General features: G+C 46.2%; 1 protein-coding gene and 1 long non-coding RNA gene across 2 annotated transcripts in view; both read right to left on the reverse strand.

Moving 5' to 3' along the window:
* The window catches only part of arhgef15b (Rho guanine nucleotide exchange factor 15b), a 98,973-nt gene that overhangs the window by 35,706 nt on the left and 38,099 nt on the right, over positions 1 to 25,168 (reverse strand). Inside the window, exons 5-13 of the mRNA XM_060938893.1 lie at positions 22,200 to 22,251; positions 22,057 to 22,115; positions 20,127 to 20,383; positions 8,696 to 8,856; positions 8,415 to 8,567; positions 6,268 to 6,397; positions 5,170 to 5,243; positions 700 to 855; positions 283 to 374 (exon numbers count right to left, since the gene is read on the reverse strand). Coding sequence (XP_060794876.1) covers positions 283 to 374; positions 700 to 855; positions 5,170 to 5,243; positions 6,268 to 6,397; positions 8,415 to 8,567; positions 8,696 to 8,856; positions 20,127 to 20,383; positions 22,057 to 22,115; positions 22,200 to 22,251 — 1,134 coding nt within the window. The remainder of the gene's footprint in view (positions 1 to 282; positions 375 to 699; positions 856 to 5,169; positions 5,244 to 6,267; positions 6,398 to 8,414; positions 8,568 to 8,695; positions 8,857 to 20,126; positions 20,384 to 22,056; positions 22,116 to 22,199; positions 22,252 to 25,168) is intronic.
* LOC132898623 (uncharacterized) lies at positions 237 to 4,307 on the reverse strand. Its single transcript, XR_009656565.1, has 3 exons — positions 4,200 to 4,307; positions 700 to 855; positions 237 to 359 (listed from the first exon to the last, which is right to left on the reverse strand). It is a non-coding gene; the product is annotated as an uncharacterized LOC132898623 (long non-coding RNA).

Genomic DNA, 25,168 nt, shown 5'->3' on the forward strand with positions numbered 1-25,168 from the left:
CATTTTATGGGGACCAAGAGTTTTGAGTTTAAATGTTCAGTGTAGACCTTCAGAAAAAGAGCAAAGTGAAGGCTAAAATAAGATCTGAAAATATTCTTAAAAAAAAAAAAAAAGGACGAAATGGCCGATATTTATCCAGTGAAATGATAAAAAATCATTTGCTCGTGGATGAGCTCCAGGAAGTGTAGCACTCACTCAGACGGCGCTTTAAAGAGTTTCGCCATCATGCGTCCTGATGGTTCTCCAGCAGTGTGAGGGAGAAGCAGTTCTCCAGATTCATACTGACGGCCTGATCTGCGATAATGTGAACTTGCACCAGGGAGCGGTGGGCGTGGTCAATCACCATGTAGCGCTCCAAGCTGCAGCAGAAAGAACTGAAGGTCAGAAAGAAGTGCTCACACTGGACTCGCACATAAAATCATATTTTGCAGCAAATTTAATTTAAAAGCCTCACTATCTGAGGGGAAAACCACAGATCTGGCAACCTTTAACTGTTTTCACCCTTTCATTACATTTGTCACACATTTGCACAGATATTCATCTTCCTGAATTCAGCACTGAACGAAACCCAGTTACTCAGACTACAGGGTCTTCATGGACATCATTTACATTTAATTTGCATATTCTCATACAAACTACAGACATAAATAAAAATAGAAAAGAAAACAGAACGTCTGCACGCCGTCTCCAGGTTCTCACCCTTTCTTGGTGGCTAAGACGAGCAGGTCATTGAAGAGGAAGAGGTAGACGGGTGTGAACTTGGGTTTGGAATTAAACAAGGTTCCAACTTTGGCCACCTCCTGCAGCTCTCCTCTCTCTCTCCAGGAAACGGTTCTGCGAGATGATCGGCACGGCCTGAGCACAAACACAACACGGCACCTTTAAAACGCAGCAGCCATAAAATCACATCTTAATTAACATCGCTTAACAACTGCTGATACGATAACGGCTGAAACGATCAGCTTTATTAGCAAATAATTAATTCACTTGTTTAATACTGAAGTCGAGTTGATTTGCAGTTTTGGTTGTCATACTCAGGGAAATAGTCTATAAAATAAAATTACTTTGAAAATGTTCATATTTTTAACAGAAGTTTCTTTCACATTGTAAAAAAAACCCTATTATTATTATTATTACTAAATAATTTGATATTTTTAATTTTTCTACAGAAATGCAGCTACAATTATTTGCTTGTTGTTTAAATAAAAATAACACATCAGCAATTAGGATTTATTAATTAAGGAATGAAAGCAGTGAGATCAGATTTATAACAATTAATGGAACATGATCTATAACACTGAATTCCTATGAAGAAAATGTATACATACATATGCAAATTAATTACAAAATTACCATGTGTAATATCTCACTTTGTTATGATAATAGTGGAATTAATTCACGCTAATTATCATTAAAATTACAAATAATATTAAAATTTAAAAATGCACAAAATAACTTCTCGTCTTTGACAACATGACACAAAAGAAAAAAGATTGCAAAGTATAACAGAGTTACAAATGATTTCACACTATTTATAATTTGGAACATTCCTGGTGAGAGTAGCGGTTGTTCCGGATTCTAGCCTGGAAACTCCCTGGACAGCATGATAATAAAAACCAGTTCACCATGTGCGCGCACACACACACACTTTTTCCACCAACAGGACTGGTTCTGGTTCACGTACCAAATTTTGAACCGTTCAGAGCATTTTGACCAAAAATGAATTAGTTCAGAACCTGAAAAGTCAGTTCCCAGCTGGAACCGAAATATAGCGGGTTTTTCACTGTGATGACATCAGTGAGCGTGCCATAAGTTTGGAGAGGAAGCAGAGCACAGCAGTGGAGAACCCAATGGAAAAGGAAACATCTTCCAAAAACATGGATTTAAAACATATCTGCAAAAACGGAACCAGAACGTCAGGGGCGTAGTATCTCATCTGTCCTGCCATCAAAACAACCCTGACGACCAAAACAAACAGAACTGAAATGTGATGAAGAGAGAGAGAGAGAGAGAGAGAGAGAGAGAGAACCGACCTCCACCCACTAACTGTTTACAACAGGAACATCAACAAAAGGACTAAATTTTGTTCCCCGAGGGAAAAATCAACCCAAAACATCCATCAGAACTGGAATTGCATGATAAATGAGAGAGGAGATACAATTCTAGTGAGAGGCCTGGAAAATTCGTTAATTTGGCCTAATCAGTAACTTGTTACCAAAAAATTAGACAAAAGAACGACCAAGTTTTGTGCAGAGTGACGAGTTCTTTCAAACAAAAGAATCAGAACCAGGCTTTGAACCGGTTCAAGGAACGAAAACGAAAACCGGGAACTTTTTCTATTTCACATGGAACAGAAACGAAACCAGAAACTTTATTATTTTTTATGTTCCGGAACAGAAACGCTTATTAAAAATAATGGTAACCGGTTAATACCGGTTTTTATTTCGTTCCTCAAAGTTTCCGTAGCCTACAAATAGTCATTCTTCTCCTGCGGAAGTTTCTATGACCCGCTGGGGTTCACTTCCTGTGTGACGTTCGCTGATTGAATGGAGAGAGCGGGAAGGTGGACTACTAGTGAATACTAGGTGAATTACTGAGTGTCTGAGCAAAGAAGAGTCTGAACGATGCAACCTCCCTATTGGCTGTTTGTAAAAATGTATCAATTGTTGCCCCTCCCACGGGAATCATCGCGGGCTCGAGAGACGAGATCTGACGAGTTAGTTCGTTGGTAGCAGAACAAAATGTCTGGACACAAATCGGGTTTTCAGAAAAGGAAAGAAAATAAACGGAGGGTCGAAAATACAAAAAAGGAGGCAGAAAATGCAAAACGAGTTTTAAGGTAGGACAAATGGTTAGTTTTTAAGGCAGCCCGCCGTGGCTGCAGGCTTTCAGTTGTGTCATTGAATGGTTACTTTTCTGAGGCAGGCCCGCCGTGGCTGCCTGCAGGCTTATTTATTATAGCCCATTTAGTTAAAATAGTTGATATAAAATGTTTATAGTTATAGTTATGTGATGGTTGTCCTGATTTAGACTGGTGTTTTTTTTTGGGGGGGGGGGGGGGGGGGGGTTGCGCGATGTTGCACCCGGGTCCAGATTAGGGCAGAACCAGCCCTGGCTACATTTCAGGTGTAGTTTGTTTTATGTATGTATGTACTTGCATAGATGTATTTGGTCTTCCAATATGGCGCCTAACAAAATCTCGCGGCGCGGGTGACGTCATGCGGTAGCCCTCTATAGGGCCTGACTAGCCTTTGGTAACACACTAAACGAATTATCTTTCATTTTTGGCACTTTTTCTGTTTGTGTAGATGGGAAGACATACTGAGAATCCAAATCGCCAACATTTGAAATAATAATTGTTTTGAATTATTTCTTGTCTTATTTAATGAAGGTTGTAATAAGCCTACATTTGGCTAAGCTGGATGAGACAGAGACATAATTTTATAGCCATTTGTTAAACAGCTGACAGGGAACGTAATTAACCGTTCCGGGAACGAAATTTTTTTGTTCTAACCGGTTCGGGAACGTCTATTTAATGGTGGAACCCAAAACCGGAAACGTTAAAATTCCGTTTCTGTTCGGAACGAACCAATAGGAAAAAAATTCCGGTTCAAAGCCCTGATCAGAACAGAAATCTGTGGAGCACTGACGGAGGAGATACGATTTAACTGAATTGTGGACGACGGATGCCACGCCATGGAATCAGCGCATCGGCCTCATGGACAGAGGAGCCAATAAAAGCTTGGTGGTAATCAGTGAACTCCACCATCTTGCTCCTCCTGTTTACTCCTCTTGTGAACTGTACCATGCCCTTGGGTCATGACACATCCTTGATTACAATGGTTCTGTTCAAAACTGGTGAAAATGTGGGCTGATTTGCTTTGCAGCAAGGTTCAAAGAATCCTGAACAGAACCGGTTCATGAACCCGTTCCTTGTTGGTCCAGAGCAGTACCATATGAACAAAGTCACCGTTTCACCCACTGGCCTGTTTTAGTTGGTGGAAGGAAACTGGAGAACCCAGAGGAACCTTGACACAGACAGGAACCTGAGCTCAGGATCAAACCGGAGACCGTGCAGCGATGAGACAGTAACTCCAGTATACCCCACAACAGGATTTCTAACATTCAAGGTCACATGACTTTATTCAGGATGTTTACGGCAGGAATCTCCTTCACGTCTCTGTCCACATCAGACTCACCTTCAGCTTGTCAAACTCCAGCGTCTTGTTGATCTCTATGAGCTCTTCCATCTGTTTCATCTTCCCAACCTGGGTGTTACACTCATCTATAATCTGTGTGTGTGTGTGTGTGTGTGTGTGTGTGTTTTACAGGAAGGAAGAGAAAGAAAAGTATTTTAGAATTCAGGCACAACACGTAGCACGAAGCAACTGCACTCTGTCCAAACCACAGAGACTATTTCATGCTTGCAAATATTTTCAGCTATAATTAACTTGAAATGTTGACTGAATGTGGACCCTGTGAGCACGGAACCCCACCTCTTCTCGCACTACATAGTAAATTACGAGTACACTCCCGGGCCACTTTAATAGGAACGTGTTGTTGGTTCTAAGATCCCTGTTCTTGGCTGCAGGAGTGGAACCCAATGTGTTCTTCTGCTGTTGCATGCTGAGATGCTTTTCTGCTCACCACGGTTGTAAAGAGTTGCTATAAGTTACTATATCCTTCCTGTCCATTTCCCTCTGACCCTCACTTATCAACAAGGCGTTTGTTTCCACCCACAGAACTGTCGCTCACTCACTCAGTGTTTTTTGTTTTCTGCACCATTCTGTGTAAACTCTAGAGACTGTTGTGTGTGAAAACCCCAGGAGATCAGCAGCTTCTGAAATACTCAAACCAGTCCATCTGGATCAAACCAACACCCAGACCACAGTGAGAGAAAGTCACACTGTGAGATCACAATGTTTCCCGTTCTGATGTTTGAACATTGTGAACATTAACTGAAGCTCCTGATTTGTATCTGTGGGATTTGATGCATCGAGCTGCTGCTGTGGAGGGATCGGCTGATTACAGAACTGCAGAGAACAGCAGTGGTGTTCCTAATAAAGTGCCAGTGAGTGTGTATCATCTCATCTCTAAACACACTCATTAGTCATAATTCTCAGTTGCTATCTGCTCAAAGTCCTAAAGATGTTGTAAGATGATGTTCACCTTGCACACAGCAGCAAAGCTTTCGATGCCATCTCTTCTTGTTTGGTGCCCTCGGCCGTTCTCTTCAGGATGTTCTAATTAAAATAAATCTGTGTGTTTATATTGTATAAACTTCATAGACATGAACAAAGTTTATGATTATTATGATTATTATGATTATTATTATTATTATTATTATTGCCTTACTTACAATCACAACAACAAACTATAATGAGATTCAGTGAGTAGTTTTTGAGCAGAGCTGAAATTTGGAAAATGGAACGAAAGGACAGGAAAGAGTAAGAGTCTTGTCCAATTTATGTGTCATTAGTTAATGTCCCAGATGGCGCTCATATGAGAAACACGAGTGACGTATTTCCCAATAAAAACACTCATCTCCTTCCATCCATCCATCATCCATAACTGCTTATCCTGTGCAGGGTCGCGGGCTGGAGCCTATCCCAGCTGGCTCTGGGCGAAAGGCGGGGTTCACCCTGGACAAGTCGCCAGGTCATCGCAGGGCTGACACATAGACACAGACAACCATTCACACTCACATTCACACCTACGCTCATTTAGAGTCACCAGTTAACCTAACCTGCATGTCTTTGGACTGTGGGGGAAACCGGAGCACCCGGAGGAAACCCACGCGGACACGGGGAGAACATGCAAACTCCACACAGAGAGACCCTCACCGGCCACGGGGCTCGAACCCGGACCTTCTTGCTGTGAGGTGACAGTACTCACTGATTGAGATATATATATATATATATAAAAATCAGTGAGCACTGTTGCCTCACAGTGCATATATATGTTCATTTATACATTTCTATTTTCCATGTAAAACCATAAGGGGGTGCAAACTTTTGCACTGAACTGCATGCTGCATGTTGAAATACTACGGACCATCAGGAGGAAAAGAATAGCTGTAAATACGTCGACCCAATCAGAACGACGTGCCGTCTGTGTTTTGCTTTTGTGCATGTTCAAGCGTTCAGGTTTTACTTCCAGGTGTGAGGCCGCGTTCTGTCAGTCACACAGTCTGCACGTGTTACAGCAGCATTCCACAATGAAAGGCCGAGATTTTCTGGAATGTACTGCACATGTCGGATTGTCTACCTCAGTAAGAATCTTGATGCGTGTGATTCGCTGGAAGGGCAGCAGCAAGAAGGATGAAAAGGGCAGCCGCTGACATTTATGGTCCTCCTGCAGATGAGTGATCGCCGTCGCAAAGCCCACGTTACTCTGCCTGGGAGAGGAAACGACCCACAAACCCATCAGACCATACGACATACAGCAAAAACCATCCACTGTGCTTCTTCACTGAAGGTGCAGTTTTTGTAAATTTTAGTTCTTTAAAAGATGCAGTCTGTAATTTGTGGTTCTTCATTAAAACTGCAGTTTACAACTTTTAAAGCATTTCCAAATGTGTCATTCTAATCTAAACTATTATGTGTAGAATAATTAAATGTTTTTGTTTTTAATGCCAAAAACAAACAAACAAACAAACAAACAACCTACACAACATGCTCCTGTTCTCCTAAACAACCTAATCTCTCTAACATTAGCTTGCCTAGCGAGTTGGCACGGTAACCACAAGTGGGTTTTTAGTAGCAATCTTGATTTTTATGATGAGAAAAAATAAATCATAATTTATTTTTTACAGAAAGACAAATTTTCTATACATTAAAACTAGTTATTTAAATATTTATAAAACTCTGTCATTTTTCATAAGAATGCTGAAAAAATGACGCAGTGGTAGTGAGGAGCCTGGACCTCAGCATGAAGGATATGGGCACAAACGGAATAACTTGCTTTTTTTTAATTTCTGTAAATCTCAGCAGGAAGAGTGTTTAAAAGGAAGAACAAGTTCTGTGATAAAGTCTCTGGAACTGTCGCTAAGCTTTTTTCCACGTCTACAAAGTTGCTAAGTCGGCGAAACTGTGACCTGAATCATTTTTTTTTTTAAATGTGATGTTTACATTAGATTGTGTTAGCAATTTAGACATAAATATGAAATGATATAATTACACATCCAGGAGGAAATATAAACTTTTACAGACCTGTAATAATCATGTGATTTGAATTGTGTCATGTATTTCATCAGGATAGTTTATTCTTTCCTTTGAAATTTTTCCAACACTGGAAGTAAGCTCCGCCCCCAGCTGCACAACTAACGTTTATTTTCAACAGAGAGATTGAGCTGACTGAGAAATTCCCTGCATTCGACCTCGAAGTATTCTGAAAATGATTTTTGTGTATTTGAATGACATGATATTAAATTAGATGAATGTTTTTTTCTATGTATTTAATAAATGCACATTTTTGCAAATGTTTGTTTTGAAATTTCTAGGGGTAAGATTTTCTGCTACAGACATGTGACTAAAAATTACAAGTTACAGTTTGGGGGGAAAACAAAAAATCTTCAAAACCCGAAAGACAAATCTTGCAAGTTTGTACAACGGCTTATTAGGGCCACTGTAGGTTTAAAAAAAAAAAAAAAAAAAATGGAGCTAAAGCTGGGGGGTAATATTCTGAGAAAAAAAAATCTAATTTCCAAGATGAAAGTTGTATATTTTCAAGAAAAGAAAACAAATTGTGATTACAAAGTCCAAAATTCTAAAATTAAGAAGTCAGAAATTTACGAGAAAACAAACAAACAAACAAAAACTACAGGTATCATGCTTCCTGCTTTGCTGGCTGCAGTGCATTCTGGGAAACTCTACACTCAGCCGTTTCAGAGTAACAGGTCTTGAAATCTTTTATTTTTAATCTCAGAATTTGTGAATTTTTTCTCACAAATTTATGACTTCATAATCTCAGAGAATGTCCAGGTTGGTTTCTCAGGATATTACCTCCTACCTTAGCTCTGTGTTTTGTTTTTTTTGTTACCTATAATGGTCCTAATATGCCGTTGTAGCTTTGATATAAATTAGACCCAAGTTATTTGATTACGAATCACATCTTTAAAGTCCGCTCATCACTTCTCCTCCCTTTACTTCATGGTCATAGCCGTGAGCGTGACTCTGCGATTCATTTGTATTTTTAAGTTTTAAATTTTGCAAGCTTTGCAAGACACACAATTCAATACTTTTGACAGTAGAGGGCGCTAACAATTACAAACTGCTGCTTTAAATGAAAAAACATGCAGTGTGTTGAACAAACAGTGCTGCAGTGTTTTTGGACCTAAACAGGATATAAACATTTGGTAAACGTTAAGTGTATTATAAATAGTTATATATAGTTTCTGTGATTATTATTCTTACATCAGTGAGCTGAAGGTCTTCTCCTGGTAAACCTGGTTCCGGACGTAGTCGATGTACGCGGGGAAGTTGTGCTGCGCGTGGTAATTAATGATATCACAGATGTCAGTGAGGAGTAAAGTTTCATCCAGCCGGCCCTCCAGGTCCTTCAGAAACCTGACAGATTCAGCCATGTTTTTAGCTCAGCCAGTCTCTCAATCAACAAGCAACACAATTTCCTCAGCAAGACAAAGTGTTTTATTGTTTTGGAAGGATTAATTTAAAGCAGTGTCTCTCGGACTCACTTCTCGCTGACTTCTCGGATGCGCAGGATGTTGGAGAAGAGAGTTTTTTTGTCTCGGTTAATAAGATTGTCATTGAGTTCTCGTGACTCCATGAAATGGTCGGTCAGGACACGCAGGGAACGCAAGTATGATACTTCGGATGTCAAAACCTCGAACATGCTCTGGACACACACACACACACACACACACACACACACACACAAATATAAAAACTCATTCATCCCAGTTGGCATAAATATGTTAAAGAGTAACAAACAGCAGTGTATTTTAATTATTCAGTATTTATTCAATCTATTTATTGGGCTGTCACCTTGACTGGTGCTATTGTTCACTTTTATCCCCCCCGTGCTGTTCTTCACTCCACCCCACTCTCTGTGCTGTTCTTCACTTTTACCCCCCACTCTCTGTGCTGTTCTTCACTTTTACCCCCCCACTCTCTGTGCTGTTCTTCACTTCCCCCCCCCACTCCGTGCTGTTCTTCACTCCCCCCCCCCACATTCTGTGCTGTTCTTCACTTCCCCCACACTCTGTGCTGTTCTTCACTCCACCCCACTCTCTGTGCTGTTCTTCACTTTTACCCCCCCCACTCTCTGTGCTGTTCTTGACTTTTACCCCCCACTCTCTGTGCTGTTCTTCACTTCCCCCCCCACTCTGTGCTGTTCTTCACTTTTACCCCCCCACTCTCTGTGCTGTTCTTCACTTTTACCCCCCCACTCTCTGTGCTGTTCTTCACTCCCCCCCCCACTCTCTGTGCTGTTCTTCACTTTTACCCCCGACTCTGTGCTGTTTCTTCCCCCCACTCTCTGTGCTGTTCTTCACTTTTACCCCCCACTCTCTGTGCTGTTCTCCCCCCACACACTCTCTGTGCTGTCCCCCCCACTCTCTGTGCTGTTCCCCCCACACTACCTGTGCTGTTCTTCACTCCCCGCCACTCTCTGTGCTGTTCTTCACTCCCCCACTCTCTGTGCTGTTCTTCACTCCCCCCACTCTCTGTGCTGTTCTTCACTCCCCCACTCTCTGTGCTGTTCTTCACTTTACCCCCCCCTGTGCTGTTCTTCACTTTTACCCCCCCCCGTGCTGTTCTTCACTTTTACCCCCCCCCCGTGCTGTTCTTCACTTTTACCCCCACTCTGTGTTGTTCTTCACTTTTACCCCCACTCTGTGTTGTTCTTCACTTTTACCCCCCCCACTCTCTGTGCTGTTCTTCACTCCCCCCCCACTCTCTGTGCTGTTCTTCACTTTTACCCCCCCGTGCTGTTCTTCACTCCCCCCCACTCTGTGCTGTTCTTCACTTTTACCCCCCCCAACTCTGTGGTGTTCTTCACTTTTACACCCCCACTCTCTGTGCTGTTCTTCACTTTTACACCCCCACTCTCTGTGCTGTTCTTCACTTTTACCCCCCCCACTCTGTGCTGTTCTTCCCCCCCCACTCTGTGCTGTTCTTCACCCCCCCACTCTCTGTGCTGTTCTTCACCCCCCCCACTCTCTGTGCTGTTCTTCACCCCCCACTCTCTGTGCTGTTCTTCACCCCCCACTCTCTGTGCTGTTCTTCACCCCCCCACTCTCTGTGCTGTTCTTCACCCCCCCACTCTCTGTGCTGTTCTTCACTTTTACCCCCCTGTGCTGTTCTTCACTTCCCCCCCACTCTCTGTGCTGTTCTTCACTCCCCCCCACTCTCTGTGCTGTTCTTCACTTTTACCCGCCCCCCCACTCTCTGTGCTGTTCTTCACTTTCCCCCCTGTGCTGTTCTTCACTTTTACCCCCCTGTGCTGTTCTTCACTTTTACCCCCCCACTCTCTGTGCTGTTCTTCACTTCCCCCCCCCCGTGCTGTTCTTCACTTTTACCCCCCTGTGCTGTTCTTCACTTTTACACCCCCCCCAACTCTGTGCTGTTCTTCACTTCCCCCCACTCTGTGCTGTTCTTCACTCCCCCCCACTCTCTGTGCTGTTCTTCACTTTTACCCCCCACTCTCTGTGCTGTTCTCCCCCCCACACACTCTCTGTGCTGTCCCCCCCACTCTCTGTGCTGTTCCCCCCACACTACCTGTGCTGTTCTTCACTCCCCCCACTCTCTGTGCTGTTCTTCCCCCCACTCTCTGTGCTGTTCTTCACTCCCCGCACTCTCTGTGCTGTTCTTCACTCCCCCCACTCTCTGTGCTGTTCTTCACTCTCGCCCACTCTCTGTGCTGTTCTTCACTTTTACCCCCCCTGTGCTGTTCTTCACTTTTACTCCCCTGTGCTGTTCTTCACTCCCCCCCCCACTCTCTGTGCTGTTCTTCACTTTTACCCCCTGTGCTGTTCTTCACTTTTACTCCCCTGTGCTGTTCTTCACTTCCCCCCCCCACTCTCTGTGCTGTTCTTCACTTTTATCCCCCACTCTGTGCTGTTCTTCACTCCCCCCCACTCTGTGCTGTTCTTCACTTTTACCCCCACTCTGCTCGTGTTTTTCACTTTTACCCCCCCATACTCTCTGTGCTGTTCTTCACTCCCCCCCCCACTCTGTGCTGTTCTTCACTTTTACCCCCCACTCTCTGTGCTGTTCTTCACTTCCCCCCCACTCTGTGCTGTTCTTCACTTTTACCCCCCCACTCTCTGTGCTGTTCTTCACTTTTACCCCCCCACTCTCTGTGCTGTTCTTCACTTTTACCCCCCCACTCTCTGTGCTGTTCTTCACTCCCCCCCCACTCTCTGTGCTGTTCTTCACTTTTACCCCGACTCTGTGCTGTTCTTCCCCCCACTCTGTGCTGTTCTTCACTTTTACCCCCCACTCTCTGTGCTGTTCTCCCCCCCACACACTCTCTGTGCTGTCCCCCCCTGTCCCCCCCCACACTACCTGTGCTGTTCTTCACTCCCCCCACTCTCTGTGCTGTTCTTCACTCCCCCACTCTCTGTGCTGTTCTTCACTCCCCCCACTCTCTGTGCTGTTCTTCACTTTTACCCCCCCTGTGCTGTTCTTCACTTTTACCCCCCCCCGTGCTGTTCTTCACTTTTACCCCCCACCCCCCGTGCTGTTCTTCACTTTTACCCCCTGTGCTGTTCTTCACTTTTACCCCCACTCTGTGTTGTTCTTCACTTTTACCCCCCCCACTCTCTGTGCTGTTCTTCACTCCCCCCCCACTCTCTGTGCTGTTCTTCACTTTTACCCCCCCGTGCTGTTCTTCACTCCCCCCCCACTCTGTGCTGTTCTTCACTTTTACCCCCCCCCAACTCTGTGCTGTTCTTCACTTTTTACACCCCCACTCTCTGTGCTGTTCTTCACTTTTACACCCCCACTCTCTGTGCTGTTCTTCACTTTTACACCCCCACTCTCTGTGCTGTTCTTCCCCCCCCCCACTCTCTGTGCTGTTCTTCACCCCCCCACTCTCTGTGCTGTTCTTCACTTTTACCCCCCTGTGCTGTTCTTCACTTCCCCCCCACTCTCTGTGCTGTTCTTCACTCCCCCCCCCACTCTCTGTGCTGTTCTTCACTTATTACCCCCCCCCACTCTCTGTGCTGTTCTTCACTCCCCCCACTCTCTGTGCTGTTCTTCACTTTCCCCCCTGTGCTGTTCTTCACTTTTACCCCCCTGTGCTGTTCTTCACTTTTACCCCCCCCCACTCTCTGTGCTGTTCTTCACTTCCCCCCCGTGCTGTTCTTCACTTTTACCCCCCCTGTGCTGTTCTTCACTTTTACACCCCCCCAACTCTGTGCTGTTCACTTCTCCCCCACTCTGTGCTGTTCTTCACTTTTACCCCCCACTCTCTGTGCTGTTCTTCCCCCCACTCTCTGTGCTGTTCTTCACTCCCCGCACTCTCTGTGCTGTTCTTCACTCCCCCCACTCTCTGTGCTGTTCTTCACTCCCCCCACTCTCTGTGCTGTTCTTCACTCCCCCCACTCTCTGTGCTGTTCTTCACTTTTACCCCCCCTGTGCTGTTCTTCACTTTTTACTCCCCTGTGCTGTTCTTCACTTCCCCCCCACTCTCTGTGCTGTTCTTCACTTTTACCCCCTGTGCTGTTCTTCACTTTTACTCCCCTGTGCTGTTCTTCACTTCCCCCCCCCCTCTCTGTGCTGTTCTTCACTTTTATCCCCCAATCTGTGCTGTTCTTCACTCCCCCCCCACTCTGTGCTGTTCTTCACTTTTAACCCCACTCTGCTCGTGTTTTTCACTTTTACCCCCCATACTCTCTGTGCTGTTCTTCACTCCCCCCCACTCTGTGCTGTTCTTCACTTTTACCCCCCCCTGTGCTGTTCTTCACTTTTACTCCCCTGTGCTGTTCTTCACTTCCCCCCCCACTCTCTGTGCTGTTCTTCACTTTTATCCCCCACTCTGTGCTGTTCTTCACTCCCCCCCCATCTCTGTGCTGTTCTTCACTTTCTACCCCCCTGTGCTGTTCTTCACTTTTATCCCCCACTCTGTGCTGTTCTTCACTCCCCCCCCACTCTGTGCTGTTCTTCACTTTTACCCCCCTGTGCTGTTCTTCACTTTTACCCCCCCATACTCTCTGTGCTGTTCTTCACTCCCCCCCCCTACTCTGTGCTGTTCTTCACTTTTACCCCCTGTGCTGTTCTTCACTTTTACCCCCCTGTGCTGTTCTTCACTTTTACCCCCCCTGTGCTGTTCTTCACTTTTACCCCCCTGTGCTGTTCTTCACTTTTACCCCCCTGTGCTGTTCTTCACTTTTACCCCCCTGTGCTGTTCTTCACTTTTACCCCCCTGTGCTGTTTCTTCACTTTACCCCCCTGTGCTGTTCTTCACTTTTACCCCCCCCCCACTCTCTGTGCTGTTCTTCACTTCCCCCCCACTCTGTGCTGTTCTTCACTCCCCCCCCCCACTCTCTGTGCTGTTCTTCACTTCCCCCCACTCTGTGTGCTGTTCTTCACTTCCCCCCACTCGTCTGTGCTGTTCTTCACTTTTACCCCCCCCGTGCTGTTCTTCACATTTACCCCCCATGCTGTTCTTCACTTCCCCCCCACTCTGTGCTGTTCTTCACTCCCCCCCACTCTCTGTGCTGTTCTTCACTTCCCCCCACTCTGTGCTGTTCTTCACTTTTACCCCCCCCACTCTGTGCTGTTCTTCACTCCCCCCCACTCTCTGTGCTGTTCTTCACTTTTACCCCCCCCGTGCTGTTCTTCACATTTACCCCCCCGTGCTGTTCTTCACTTCCCCCCCACTCTGTGCTGTTCTTCACTCCCCCCCACTCTCTGTGCTGTTCTTCACTCCCCCCACTCTCTGTGCTGTTCTTCACTTTTACCCCCCCCCACTCTCTGTGCTGTTCTTCACTTTTACCCCCCACTCTCTGTGCTGTTCTTCACTCCCCCCACTCTCTGTGCTGTTCTTCACTTCCCCCCCACTCTCTGTGCTGTTCTTCACTTTTACCCCCCCACTCTCTGTGCTGTTCTTCACTCCCCCCCCCACTCTCTGTGCTGTTCTTCACTTTTACCCCCACTCTGTGCTGTTCTTCCCCCCCCCACTCTCTGTGCTGTTCTTCACTTTTACCCCCACTCTCTGTGCTGTTCTCCCCCCCCCACACACTCTCTGTGCTGTTCTTCACTCCCCCCACTCTCTGTGCTGTTCTTCACTCCCCCCACTCTGTGCTGTTCTTCACTCCCCCCACTCTGTGCTGTTCTTCACTCCCCCCACTCTCTGTGCTGTTCTTCACTCCCCCCACTCTCTGTGCTGTCCACCCCCCACTCTCTGTGCTGTTCCCCCCACTCTCTGTGCTATTCTTCACTTTTACCCCCCTGTGCTGTTCTTCACCCCCCCACTCTCTGTGCTAGTTCTTCACTTCCCCCCCACTCTCTGTGCTGTTCTTCACTTTTACCCCCCCACCTCTGTGCTGTTCTTCCCCCCCACTCTGTGCTGTTCTTCACCCCCCACTCTGTGCTGTTCTTCACTTTTACCCCCCTGTGCTGTTCTTCACTCCCCCCCCACTCTCTGTGCTGATCTTCACTTTTACCCCCCCAACTCTCTGTGCTGTTCTTCACTCCCCCCACTCTCTGTGCTGTTCTTCACTCCCCCCCCCTGTGCTGTTCTTCACTCCCCCCCCACTCTCTGTGCTGTTCTTCACTTTTACCCCCTGTGCTGTTCTTCACTTTTACACCCCCCCAACTCTGTGCTGTTCTTCACTCCCCCCCCACTCTCTGTGCTGTTCTTCACTCGCCCCACTCTCTGTGCTGTTCTTCACTCTCGCCCACTCTCTGTGCTGTTCTTCACTTTTACCCCCCCTGTGCTGTTCTTCACTTTTACTCCCCTGTGCTGTTCTTCACTTCCCCATCCCCACTCTCTGTGCTGTTCTTCACTTTTACCCCCTGTGCTGTTCGTCACCCCCCACTCTCTGTGCTGTTCTTCACTTTTATCCCCCACTCTGTGCTGTTCTTCACTTTTACCCCCTGTGCTGTTCTTCACTTTTACCCCCCCCCTGTGCTGTTCTTCACTTTTACCCCCTGTGCTGTTCTTCACCCCCCACTCTCTGTGCTGTTCTTCACTTCCCCCCCCACTCTCTGTGCTGTTCTTCACTCCCCCCCCCACTCTCTGTGCTGTTCTTCACTCCCCCCCCCGTGCTGTTCTTCACTTTTACCCCCCCCATGCTGTTCTTCACTTTTACCCCCCCGTGCTGTTCTTCACTTTTACCCCCCCTGTGCTGTTCTTCACTTTTCCCCCCCCCGTGCTGTTCTTCACTCCCCCCCACTCTCTGTGCTGTTCTTCACTTCCCCCCACTCTCTGTGCTGTTCTTCACTCCCCCCCACTCTCTGTGCTGTTCTTCACTTCCCCCACTCTCTGTGCTGTTCTTCACTCCCCCCCCACTCTCTGTGCTGTTCTTCACTCCCCCCCCACTCTCTGTGCTGTTCTTCACTCCCCCCACTCTCTGTGCTGTTCTTCACTCCCCCCACTCTCTGTGCTGTTCTTCACTCCCCCCACTCTCTGTGCTGTTCTTCACTCCCCCCACTCTCTGTGCTGTTCTTCACTCCCCCCACTCTCTGTGCTGTTCTTCACTCCCCCCACTCTCTGTGCTGTTCTTCACTCTCCCCCACTCTCTGTGCTGTTCTTCACTTTTACCCCCTGTGCTGTTCTTCACTTTTACCCCCTGTGCTGTTCGTCACCCCCCCACTCTCTGTGCTGTTCGTCACCCCCCACTCTCTGTGCTGTTCTTCACTCCCCGCACTCTGTGCTGTTCTTCACTCCCCCCCACTCTCTGTGCTGTTCTTCACTCTCCCCCACTCTCTGTGCTGTTCTTCACTTTTATCCCCCACTCTGTGCTGTTCTTCACTCCCCCCCACTCTGTGCTGTTCTTCACTTTTACCCCCCTGTGCTGTTCTTCACTTTTACCCCCCCACTCTGCTCGTGTTTTTCACTTTTACCCCCCCCATACTCTCTGTGCTGTTCTTCACTCCCCCCCACTCTGTGCTGTTCTTCACTCCCCCCCCCACTCTCTGTGCTGTTCTTCACTTTTACCCCCCCACTCTCTGTGCTGTTCTTCACTCCCCCCCCTCTGTGCTGTTCTTCACTCCCCCCCACTCTCTGTGCTGTTCTTCACTTTTACCCCCCCCATGCTGTTCTTCACTTTTACCCCCTGTGCTGTTCTTCACTTTTACCCCCCCCCACTCTCTGTGCTGTTCTTCACTTTTACCCCCCTGTGCTGTTCTTCACTTTTACCCCCCCTCCCCCACTCTCTGTGCTGTTCTTCACTTTTACCCCCCCCCACTCTCTGTGCTGTTCTTCACTTTTACCCCCCCCACTCTCTGTGCTGTTCTTCACTTTTACCCCCCCCCCCACTCTCTGTGCTGTTCTTCACTTCCCCCCCACTCTCTGTGCTGTTCTTCACTCCCCCCACTCTCTGTGCTGTTCTTCACTCCCCCCACTCTCTGTGCTGTTCTTCACTCCCCCCCACTCTCTGTGCTGTTCTTCACTTTTACCCCCCACTCTCTGTGCTGTTCTTCCCCCCACTCTCTGTGCTGTTCTTCACTCCCCCCCACTCTCTGTGCTGTTCTTCACTCCCCCCACTCTCTGTGCTGTTCTTCACTCTCCCCCACTCTCTGTGCTGTTCTTCACTTTTACCCCCCTGTGCTGTTCTTCACTTTTACCCCCCCCCACGCTCTGTGCTGTTCTTCACTTTTACCCCCTGTGCTGTTCGTCACCCCCCCACTCTCTGTGCTGTTCTTCACTTCCCCCCACTCTCTGTGCTGTTCTTCACTCCCCCCCCACTCTCTGTGCTGTTCTTCACTTTTACCCCCCCCCTGTGCTGTTCTTCACTTCCCCCCACTCTCTGTGCTGTTCTTCACTCCCCCACACTCTCTGTGCTGTTCTTCACTCCCCCACTCTCTGTGCTGTTCTTCACTTTTACCCCCCCCACACTCTCTGTGCTGTTCTTCACTTTTACCCCCCCCCACTCTCTGTGTTGTTCTTCACTTTTACCTCTCTGTGCTGTTCTTCACTTTTACCCCCCCACTCTCTGTGCTGTTCTTCACTTTTACCCCCCCTGTGCTGTTCTTCACTTGTAACCACCCCCACTCTCTGTGCTGTTCTTCACTTTTAAACCCCCCCACTCTCTGTGCTGTTCTTCACTTTTACCCCCCCCCCCACTCTGTGCTGTTCTTCACTTTTACCCCCCGTGCTGTTCTTCACCCCCCACTCTCTGTGCTGTTCTTCACTTTTATCCCCCACTCTGTGCTGTTTTTCACTCCCCCCCCACTCAGTGCTGTTCTTCACTCACCCCCCACTCTCTGTGCTGTTCTTCACTTTTACCCCCCTGTGCTGTTCTTTCACGTTTTACCCCCCACACTCTCTGTGCTGTTCACTTTTACCACCCCTGTGCTGTTCTTCACCCCCCCCACTCTGTGCTGTTTCTTCACTTTTATCCCCCACTCTGTGCTGTTCTTCACTTCCCCCCCCACTCTGTGCTGTTCTTCACTTCCCCCCCACTCTGTGCTGTTCTTCACTTCCCCCCCACTCTGTGCTGTTCTTCACTTTTACCCCCTGTGCTGTTCTTCACTTTTACCCCCCCCCCACTCTGCTCGTGTTTTTCACTTTTACCCCCCCCATACTCTCTGTGCTGTTCTTCCCCTTTTACCCCCCCCCCCCACACTCTCTGTGCTGTTTTCGTATTGTTTATAAAATACTACTATCGACCTTTAAAGCACTGAATGGTCTCGCACCACAGTACCTGAGAGAACTTCTGCTCCTCTATGACCCGCCACGCCTACTTAGATCAAAAGGTGCAGGCTATCTGCTGGTACCTCGTATAATGAAGGCTACATCAGGGGGCGGAGCCTTTTCTTACAAAGCCCCACAGTTATGGAACAGCCTTCCAAGTAATGTTCGGGAATCAGACACAGTCTCAGCGTTTAAGTCTCGGCTGAAAACACATCTGTTTAGTCAAGCCTTGTGTTAATGGTGTTTATGAGGTAAAGGAGTAGATCTGGAGGATCCTCAGACAGAGTGTTTTGGTAAACTGGGATGTATGGATGCTGTCAGTCCCCACTCGCTTGCTCACCTCGAGTTTGTTGACGGTGTAGTGGGCTGCTGCTTTATGTCCCGGGGCTCCCTCATGCCTGTGTTACCTTCTGGCTCTCCCCTTTTAGTTATGCTGTCAGAGTTAGTTGCCAGAGTCCCTGCTTGTACTCAGTACAATATGTATACTGTTCCTACTTATTCAGGTGACATTGGGCATACCTAACCACCTGTGTTTTCTTTCTCTCCCCCCCGCCAATCCAATCTGTCCCTCTGAGTTACATGGAGTCAACAGGAAATCTTTTGGTGGAGACGGTGGGGACCTCGACTGGCTATCGTAGCCTGCAGGGAATCGGCCGTCAGACATTCTGTCGCATGTCCCAGACCCGGTGAAATGTAACTGAATTGTCTTGGCCAGCCCTAAGGGTCCCATCTGCATCTCATCATTGCTGAGGAGTGTGCTCCCATCACCCAATCAAGCATCCAGCCAGAGCAGGTCATGATATATTTTACCATATTAACATGCCATTGTTAGGTATTATGCCTGATGTCAAGACTCTCGTCTCTGCGAGTCTACCACACAGATTTAATACTTGTGTCATTTTTAGGGCATACCTAACAACATGTGTTTTCTCTCCCCCTCCCCCCAATCTATCCCTCTGAGTTACATGTTGGTCCTGGGATCGAGATGCTGAACCTCTTCTGCTCCTCGGACCTGCCTGATCCATCCTGGTACCCTGTGTCTGGTTGGAGTCTCATTGCATCGCTCCTGTGGAGGACGGCCCCATGTGGACAGTTGAAAGTCACACCTGGAGGACGCTCTGGACTCTTACAGTAATGCTTTTATGGCTGAGGACTACAGTTGTCTTGCTAACTTTAGGACTGCAGTTGTCATGAACAGTTTTGCACTCAAGTTTCCATCAATGAAGAGTTTATAACATTAACGAAACTGACTTCATGTTAAAACTGTTAATATTATAGTCAGGCTGTCTGTTGTTGCCCAAATGAGGATGGGTTCCCTTTTGAGTCTGGTTCCTCTCGAGGTTTCTTCCTCATGTCGTCTGAGGGAGTTTTTCCTTGCCACCGTCGCCACAGGCTTCATCATTGGGGATAGATTAGGGATAAAATTAGCTCATGTTTTTTTTTTTTTTAAAGATATTTTTTGGGCTTTTTTTCACCTTTTTTATTATTGGATAGGACAGTGTAGAGACAGGAAATGAGCAGGAGAGAGAGACGGGGAGGGATCGGGAAATGACCTCAGGCCGGAATCGAACCAGGGTCCCCGGATTTATGGTATGGTGCCTTATCCACCTGAGCCACGACGCCCCCATTAGCTCATGTTTTAAGTCGTTCAAATTCTGTAAAGCTGCTTTGCGACAATCCTTATTGTTAAAAGCGCTATACAAATAAACTCGACTTGACTGTTTTTCAATTTTAAAACCCCCCCCCCCCACTCTCTGTGCTGTGTTAATTTTGCTGAGCTGTAACTATGTTGTGTCAGTGGTGTGTATGATGCAGTGAAGCAGATGTTTTTATGTTCTACCTATGTGCTGTTTTTATGTAGTATGTGAGCTACTGTAGGTTTGTGATGCAGTGACTGGAGCTCAAGATGAATTTCCCTTTTGGGGACAATAAAAAGTATACTTAATTTTATCTTGTCTTACACACACACACACAAAAAAAAAAAAAGCAGGTCATGGATCTGCATCTATACTTCCTCTGTGCTTAAAATCATACAGCAGCGTTAGCAAAAAGGTTCAATGTCACTTGACCGCTTTCATCTACATTACAGTACATGCTTTGAATAACCCCAGAGATTTTTTACCAAACTGCCATGTAGTAAAATGTTTCAGATTTATACATAAATAAAAAGGAAACCCGGATCCTATTATGCTGTGATGTAAAAATCTGCCTTACTTCCGCTTCCAAAACAGGAAGTAAAGACTTCCCTCACTCTTCCCATCCACTCTCATAGCATTTTTACTTTTTCTGCTTTTCATCACCTCCTGGTACTTGCACTCCTCTGGCGTGATGGTGTTCAGAATGCCGCTGTCCCGGACAGTCGGTTGGTCCTGCCACAGCGTCCTCTGGAATGCAATCGGACTGCTTCTCAGAACTTCAGCGCCCGAGCTGGTGCTGAGCCGCGCGGATCCTTGATCCATCGTGTAATCCGCGCTCGTCTTACTGATGCTACGACACACCGTCTGCCGACGGATCTCCCTCGATATGAAGGTTTCAGTGTAAATCTGGTACAGAAGCTCTGAATTGTAGACAAAATACAAACAAACATATTGCACACAGAACATTTCATTTAAAGCAGCTCTCTGTTAAATTACTTATTGAATTAAAGGTGCTGTCTGTAATTTCTTAAAAGTATCCCTGGACCGGATGATCATATTTTAAAAATTATTATTATTATTATTATTAGTAGTAGTAGTAGTAGTAGTAGTATTAATAATAATAATAATAATAAATTTATATGTACACACACTGCAGATGAAATTTGGAGCAAACATGACGCACTCTCTTCTCTAATTCTTTATTAAAGGTGCAGTTTGCAATTTTTTTAAAAAAAGTGGTCCCAGACCTGTGTTAGCAATATAATTTCAGAGATACCTTTAAATTAAATTTAAATAAACAAATAAAATTAATAAATAACTTCTCAGTTCTGTTTACATTGCTGGGCCAGAAATTAGCTCCACCCCCAGCCAAAGCAAAGCTGCTCAGGTCTGAATCTCTCTCAGAAGGCATAAGTAGATTTAAAACAGGGGTTGGCAAAGAAAGTAAAAGACTTGCCCATGTTTTAATTACAACTGCAATTTGCCTCACAGACAGATGGGGTAAATTACATACTGCCCCTTTAAATCAATCCCTGAAGCAATTGATCAAACTATTTACAATACACTTTTGAAGTGAGTATCAATAATGATGACACATCATTTGGATGCGAACTCCAGAACTTCTCCATTTTGACTGACATCACAACAATTCTTGAATCTGATTGGTCGGAAGATGTTTATATAAATGAGCTCATTTGCATATGTTATTGCTTCTATAGTAACAACTTACACAGGCATTTATAAGATAGATGACCTGCAGTAAGTGGTGCAAGTTGTTTTTCTGGTCAAGTTTATGTAATATTTAAGAGGAAAGAAGGAGTCTCCAGTGTCAGGGTTTTCTAAAGGCCAATTTATGCTGACAACCCAGTCCTCGCAGATAGCGTCGCAGACAGTGTCTGCGTAGCCCCCCCACCTTCGCAGACGCTCTGTGCGCACCTCCCAAAAATTGTGACCACCGCAGAAGCCTCGCAGACAAGAGGGCTCTGATTGGTCCACTCTACATCCGCTGTACACGCACTTCCGCTTCCCTACTTTCCCGGTTTGGTTTGTTTTCACGACCGGCATTTTTAAAAACACGAGCGAAGATGGAGCAGCACGAAGAGCGGTTGATCGAGGAAGTACGTACATCTATACAACTCCAGTTCTAGTCATTATAAAAAAAAAAGTTCTAGTCATTATAAGTAACCAGAGGATAAACACTCCACTAACCACACCCACCAACTACTCCTAGCGACTTCACGCCCCCTTGCGTTGTGCCGGTGAATAACATCGCGCACGCCTATTACTCCCCGCTCAACGATAAATTACAACTGTCTGCGAAAAGCTATCTGCGAAAGCCTTGTCGCAAGAGCATGCAGAGGCCTTAAGAGTCAGACGAAATGTGTTTAAATCGTTTGATTTGTTAGAATTTGTACACAAATTGATGTGATGTAAAAGGAGTCAACACTTCAGGATGTGGATCAACTTCACGGGTGATAACATCACAGCCACATGGTGACAGAATGGCTGCTAAATTAGCACACGATGAAGTGTATAAGGTGCGGTTTTAGATGCAGCACTGATTTCTGTAGGAAAAACTCCAAAGCACGCATACCTTCCGGCATCTGAGCCTCCATATCAAGCGACTTCTGTCGAGTGAGGCCAGGAGATCGTCTGGGAGCAGAAGAAAATTATACAGATCGCAGAAAGTCTAGAAAAGGAAACTTACAGAACTATAATTATGAAGGATGTTATTACTTTTGCTCCTTATTTTCAGTATCTCCACCACTGTGCTCAGCGTCTTCACCTACTTATTTAAAAAAAAGTCAAGGAATTAGAAAAGACAAAATATAAAGCAGTACATTAGAACAACAACAACAACAAAAACAACAACAACCACACAGTGATCATTATTAAAGTGGCAGATTTGAACATCTAGAATTATTTTGTGGTAATTTTATGTTTCTGCTTGTGTTCATATCCCATACAATCCCTCGACAGCAACACGATGCATCGGATCATCCATTCATTATCTGTAGCCGCTTTATCCTGTTCTACAGGGTCACAGGCGAGCTGGAGCCTATCCCAGCTGACTACGGGCGAAAGGCGGGGTTCACCCTGGACAAGTCGCCAGGTCATCACAGGGCTGACACATAGACACAGACAACCATTCACACTCACATTCACACCTACGCTCAATTTAGAGTCACCAGTTAACCTAACCTGCATGTCTTTGGACTGTGGGGGAAACCGGAGCACCCGGAGGAAACCCACGCGGACACGGGGAGAACATGCAAACTCCACACAGAAAGGCCCTCGCCGGCCCCGGGGCTCGAACCCGGACCTTCTTGCTGTGAGGCGACAGCGCTAACCACTACACCACTGTGCCACCATCACGCAGATACAAATCAAGAGCTTCAGTTAATGTTCACAATGTTCAAACATCAGAACGGGAAACATTGTGATCTCACAGTGTGACTTTCTCTCACAGTGGTCTGGGTGTTGGTTTGATCCAGATGGACTGGTTTGAGTATTTCAGAAGCTGCTGATCTCCTGGGGTTTTCACACACAACAGTCTCTAGAGTTTACACAGAATGGTGCAGAAAACAAAAAACACTGAGTGAGTGAGCGACAGTTCTGTGGGTGGAAACAAACGCCTTGTTGATAAGAGAGGGTCAGAGGGGAATGGACAGATTGGCTCGAGCTTTTTTGCCAGGAAGGATATAGTAACTCATATAATCACTCTTTACAACCGTGGTGAGCAGAAAAGCATCTCAGCATGAAACAGCAGAAGAACACATTGCAGGGCTCAAAATTCATATATTTTTTCACCAGCCAGCTGGACTAGTCACCTTCCAAAGTAACTCGCCAAACAGAAAATCAACTCGCCAAAATTTGTTCATGTATGAATTTTACTCAGGGGTGAACGTAAGTTTTATTTCTTGCCGGTACTATTATTTTGAGTCATAGTGCGCGTGCCAAAAAATACACCTAATTATTTATTATTGTCTACTTATCAAGCATTCACTAGGACTTCTGATCACTCAGTACTAGTGTAGGACTTTTTTTTAATCACACTATCACTCTTTCATCCACCTGTATCAGTTTTTTATTATAAATAAATTGCAAACATCATTTCAACAACACAATCGTTTTAATAACATTTTTTTTTAGCTGAACAGTTGAAAACTAACTTTTCATTTTGGACATTCTTTCATCTCAGAAATATTGCAAAGATAAGAAATTTAATGTCATTGCATGATGCAGAAAAACTAGTCCATGCTTTCGTTACCTCCAGGTTGGATTATTGTAATGCCTTACTGTCTGGAAGTTCCAATAAGAGCATAAACAAGCTCCAGTTAGTTCAAAATGCCGCAGCAAGAGTCCTTACTAGAACTAGAAAATATGACCACATCACCCCTGTCTTATCCACACTGCATTGGCTCCCAATCAAATTTCGTATTGATTATAAAATACTACTATCGACCTTTAAAGCACTGAATGGTCTCGCACCACAGTACCTGAGTGAACTTCTGCTCCTCTATGACCCGCCACGCCTACTTAGATCAAAAGGTGCAGGCTATCTGCTGGTACCTCGTATAGTGAAGGCTACATCAGGGGGCGGAGCCTTTTCTTACAAAGCCCCACAGTTATGGAACAGCCTTCCAAGTAATGTTCGGGAATCAGACACAGTCTCAGCATTTAAGTCTCGGCTGAAAACATATCTGTTTAGTCAAGCCTTGTGTTAATGGTGTTTGAGGTAAAGGAGTAGATCTGGAGGATCCTCAGACAGAGTGTTTGGTAAACTGGGATGTATGGATGCTGTCAGTCCCCACTCGCTTGCTCACTCGAGTTTGTTGACGGTGTAGTGGCTGCTGCTTTATGTCCCGGGGCCCCTCATGCCTGTGTTACCTTCTGGCTCTCCCCTTTTAGTTATGCTGTCATAGTTAGTTGCCGGAGTCCCTGCTTGTACTCGGTGCAATATGTATACTGTTCCTACTTATTCAGGTGACATTGGGCATACCTAACAACCTGTGTTTTCTTTCTCTCCCCCCCCCCCCACCCCACTCCAAATCTGTCCCTCTGAGTTACATGTTGATCCTGGGATTGAGATGCTGGCCTCTTCTGCCCCTCGGACCTGCTTGATCCATCCTGGTGCCCTGTGTCTGGTCGGAGTTTTATCGCCCCACTCCTGTGAAGGACGGCCCCATGAGGACAGTTGAGGGTTATACCTGTTAAAACTGTTAATGTTATAGTCAGGCTGTCTGTTGTTGCCCAAATGAGGATGGGTTCCCTTTTGAGTCTGGTTCCTCTCGAGGTTTCTTCCTCATGTCGTCTGAGGGAGTTTTTCCTTGCCACCGTCGCCACAGGCTTGCTCATTGGGGATAGATTAGGGATAAAATTAGCTCATGTTTTAAGTCGTTCAAATTCTGTAAAGCTGCTTTGCGACAATGTTTATTGTTAAAAGCGCTGTACAAATAAACTTGATTGATTGAGTGATTCTGTCTCTAAAACCCTTTGGATAGCAGCTGCGCATGCGGCGCAGGATGGTGAAGCAGTGGCTCCGCGCACGCGCTGTGTCGAGTGAAACCCGGAAGGAATTCACTTCAGACAGAGTTCAGAGACAGGATTCACTGCGGCACAGTGCCCAGGGGCACCAACCACTCACAGCCAGTGGGGGGGCACCACATGACAGAAACTTTAAAAATATTTTTCGTGAATGTTTG

Source organism: Neoarius graeffei, chromosome 14 (assembly GCF_027579695.1).
Source record: "Neoarius graeffei isolate fNeoGra1 chromosome 14, fNeoGra1.pri, whole genome shotgun sequence".
Taxonomy (NCBI): Eukaryota; Metazoa; Chordata; class Actinopteri; order Siluriformes; family Ariidae; genus Neoarius; species Neoarius graeffei.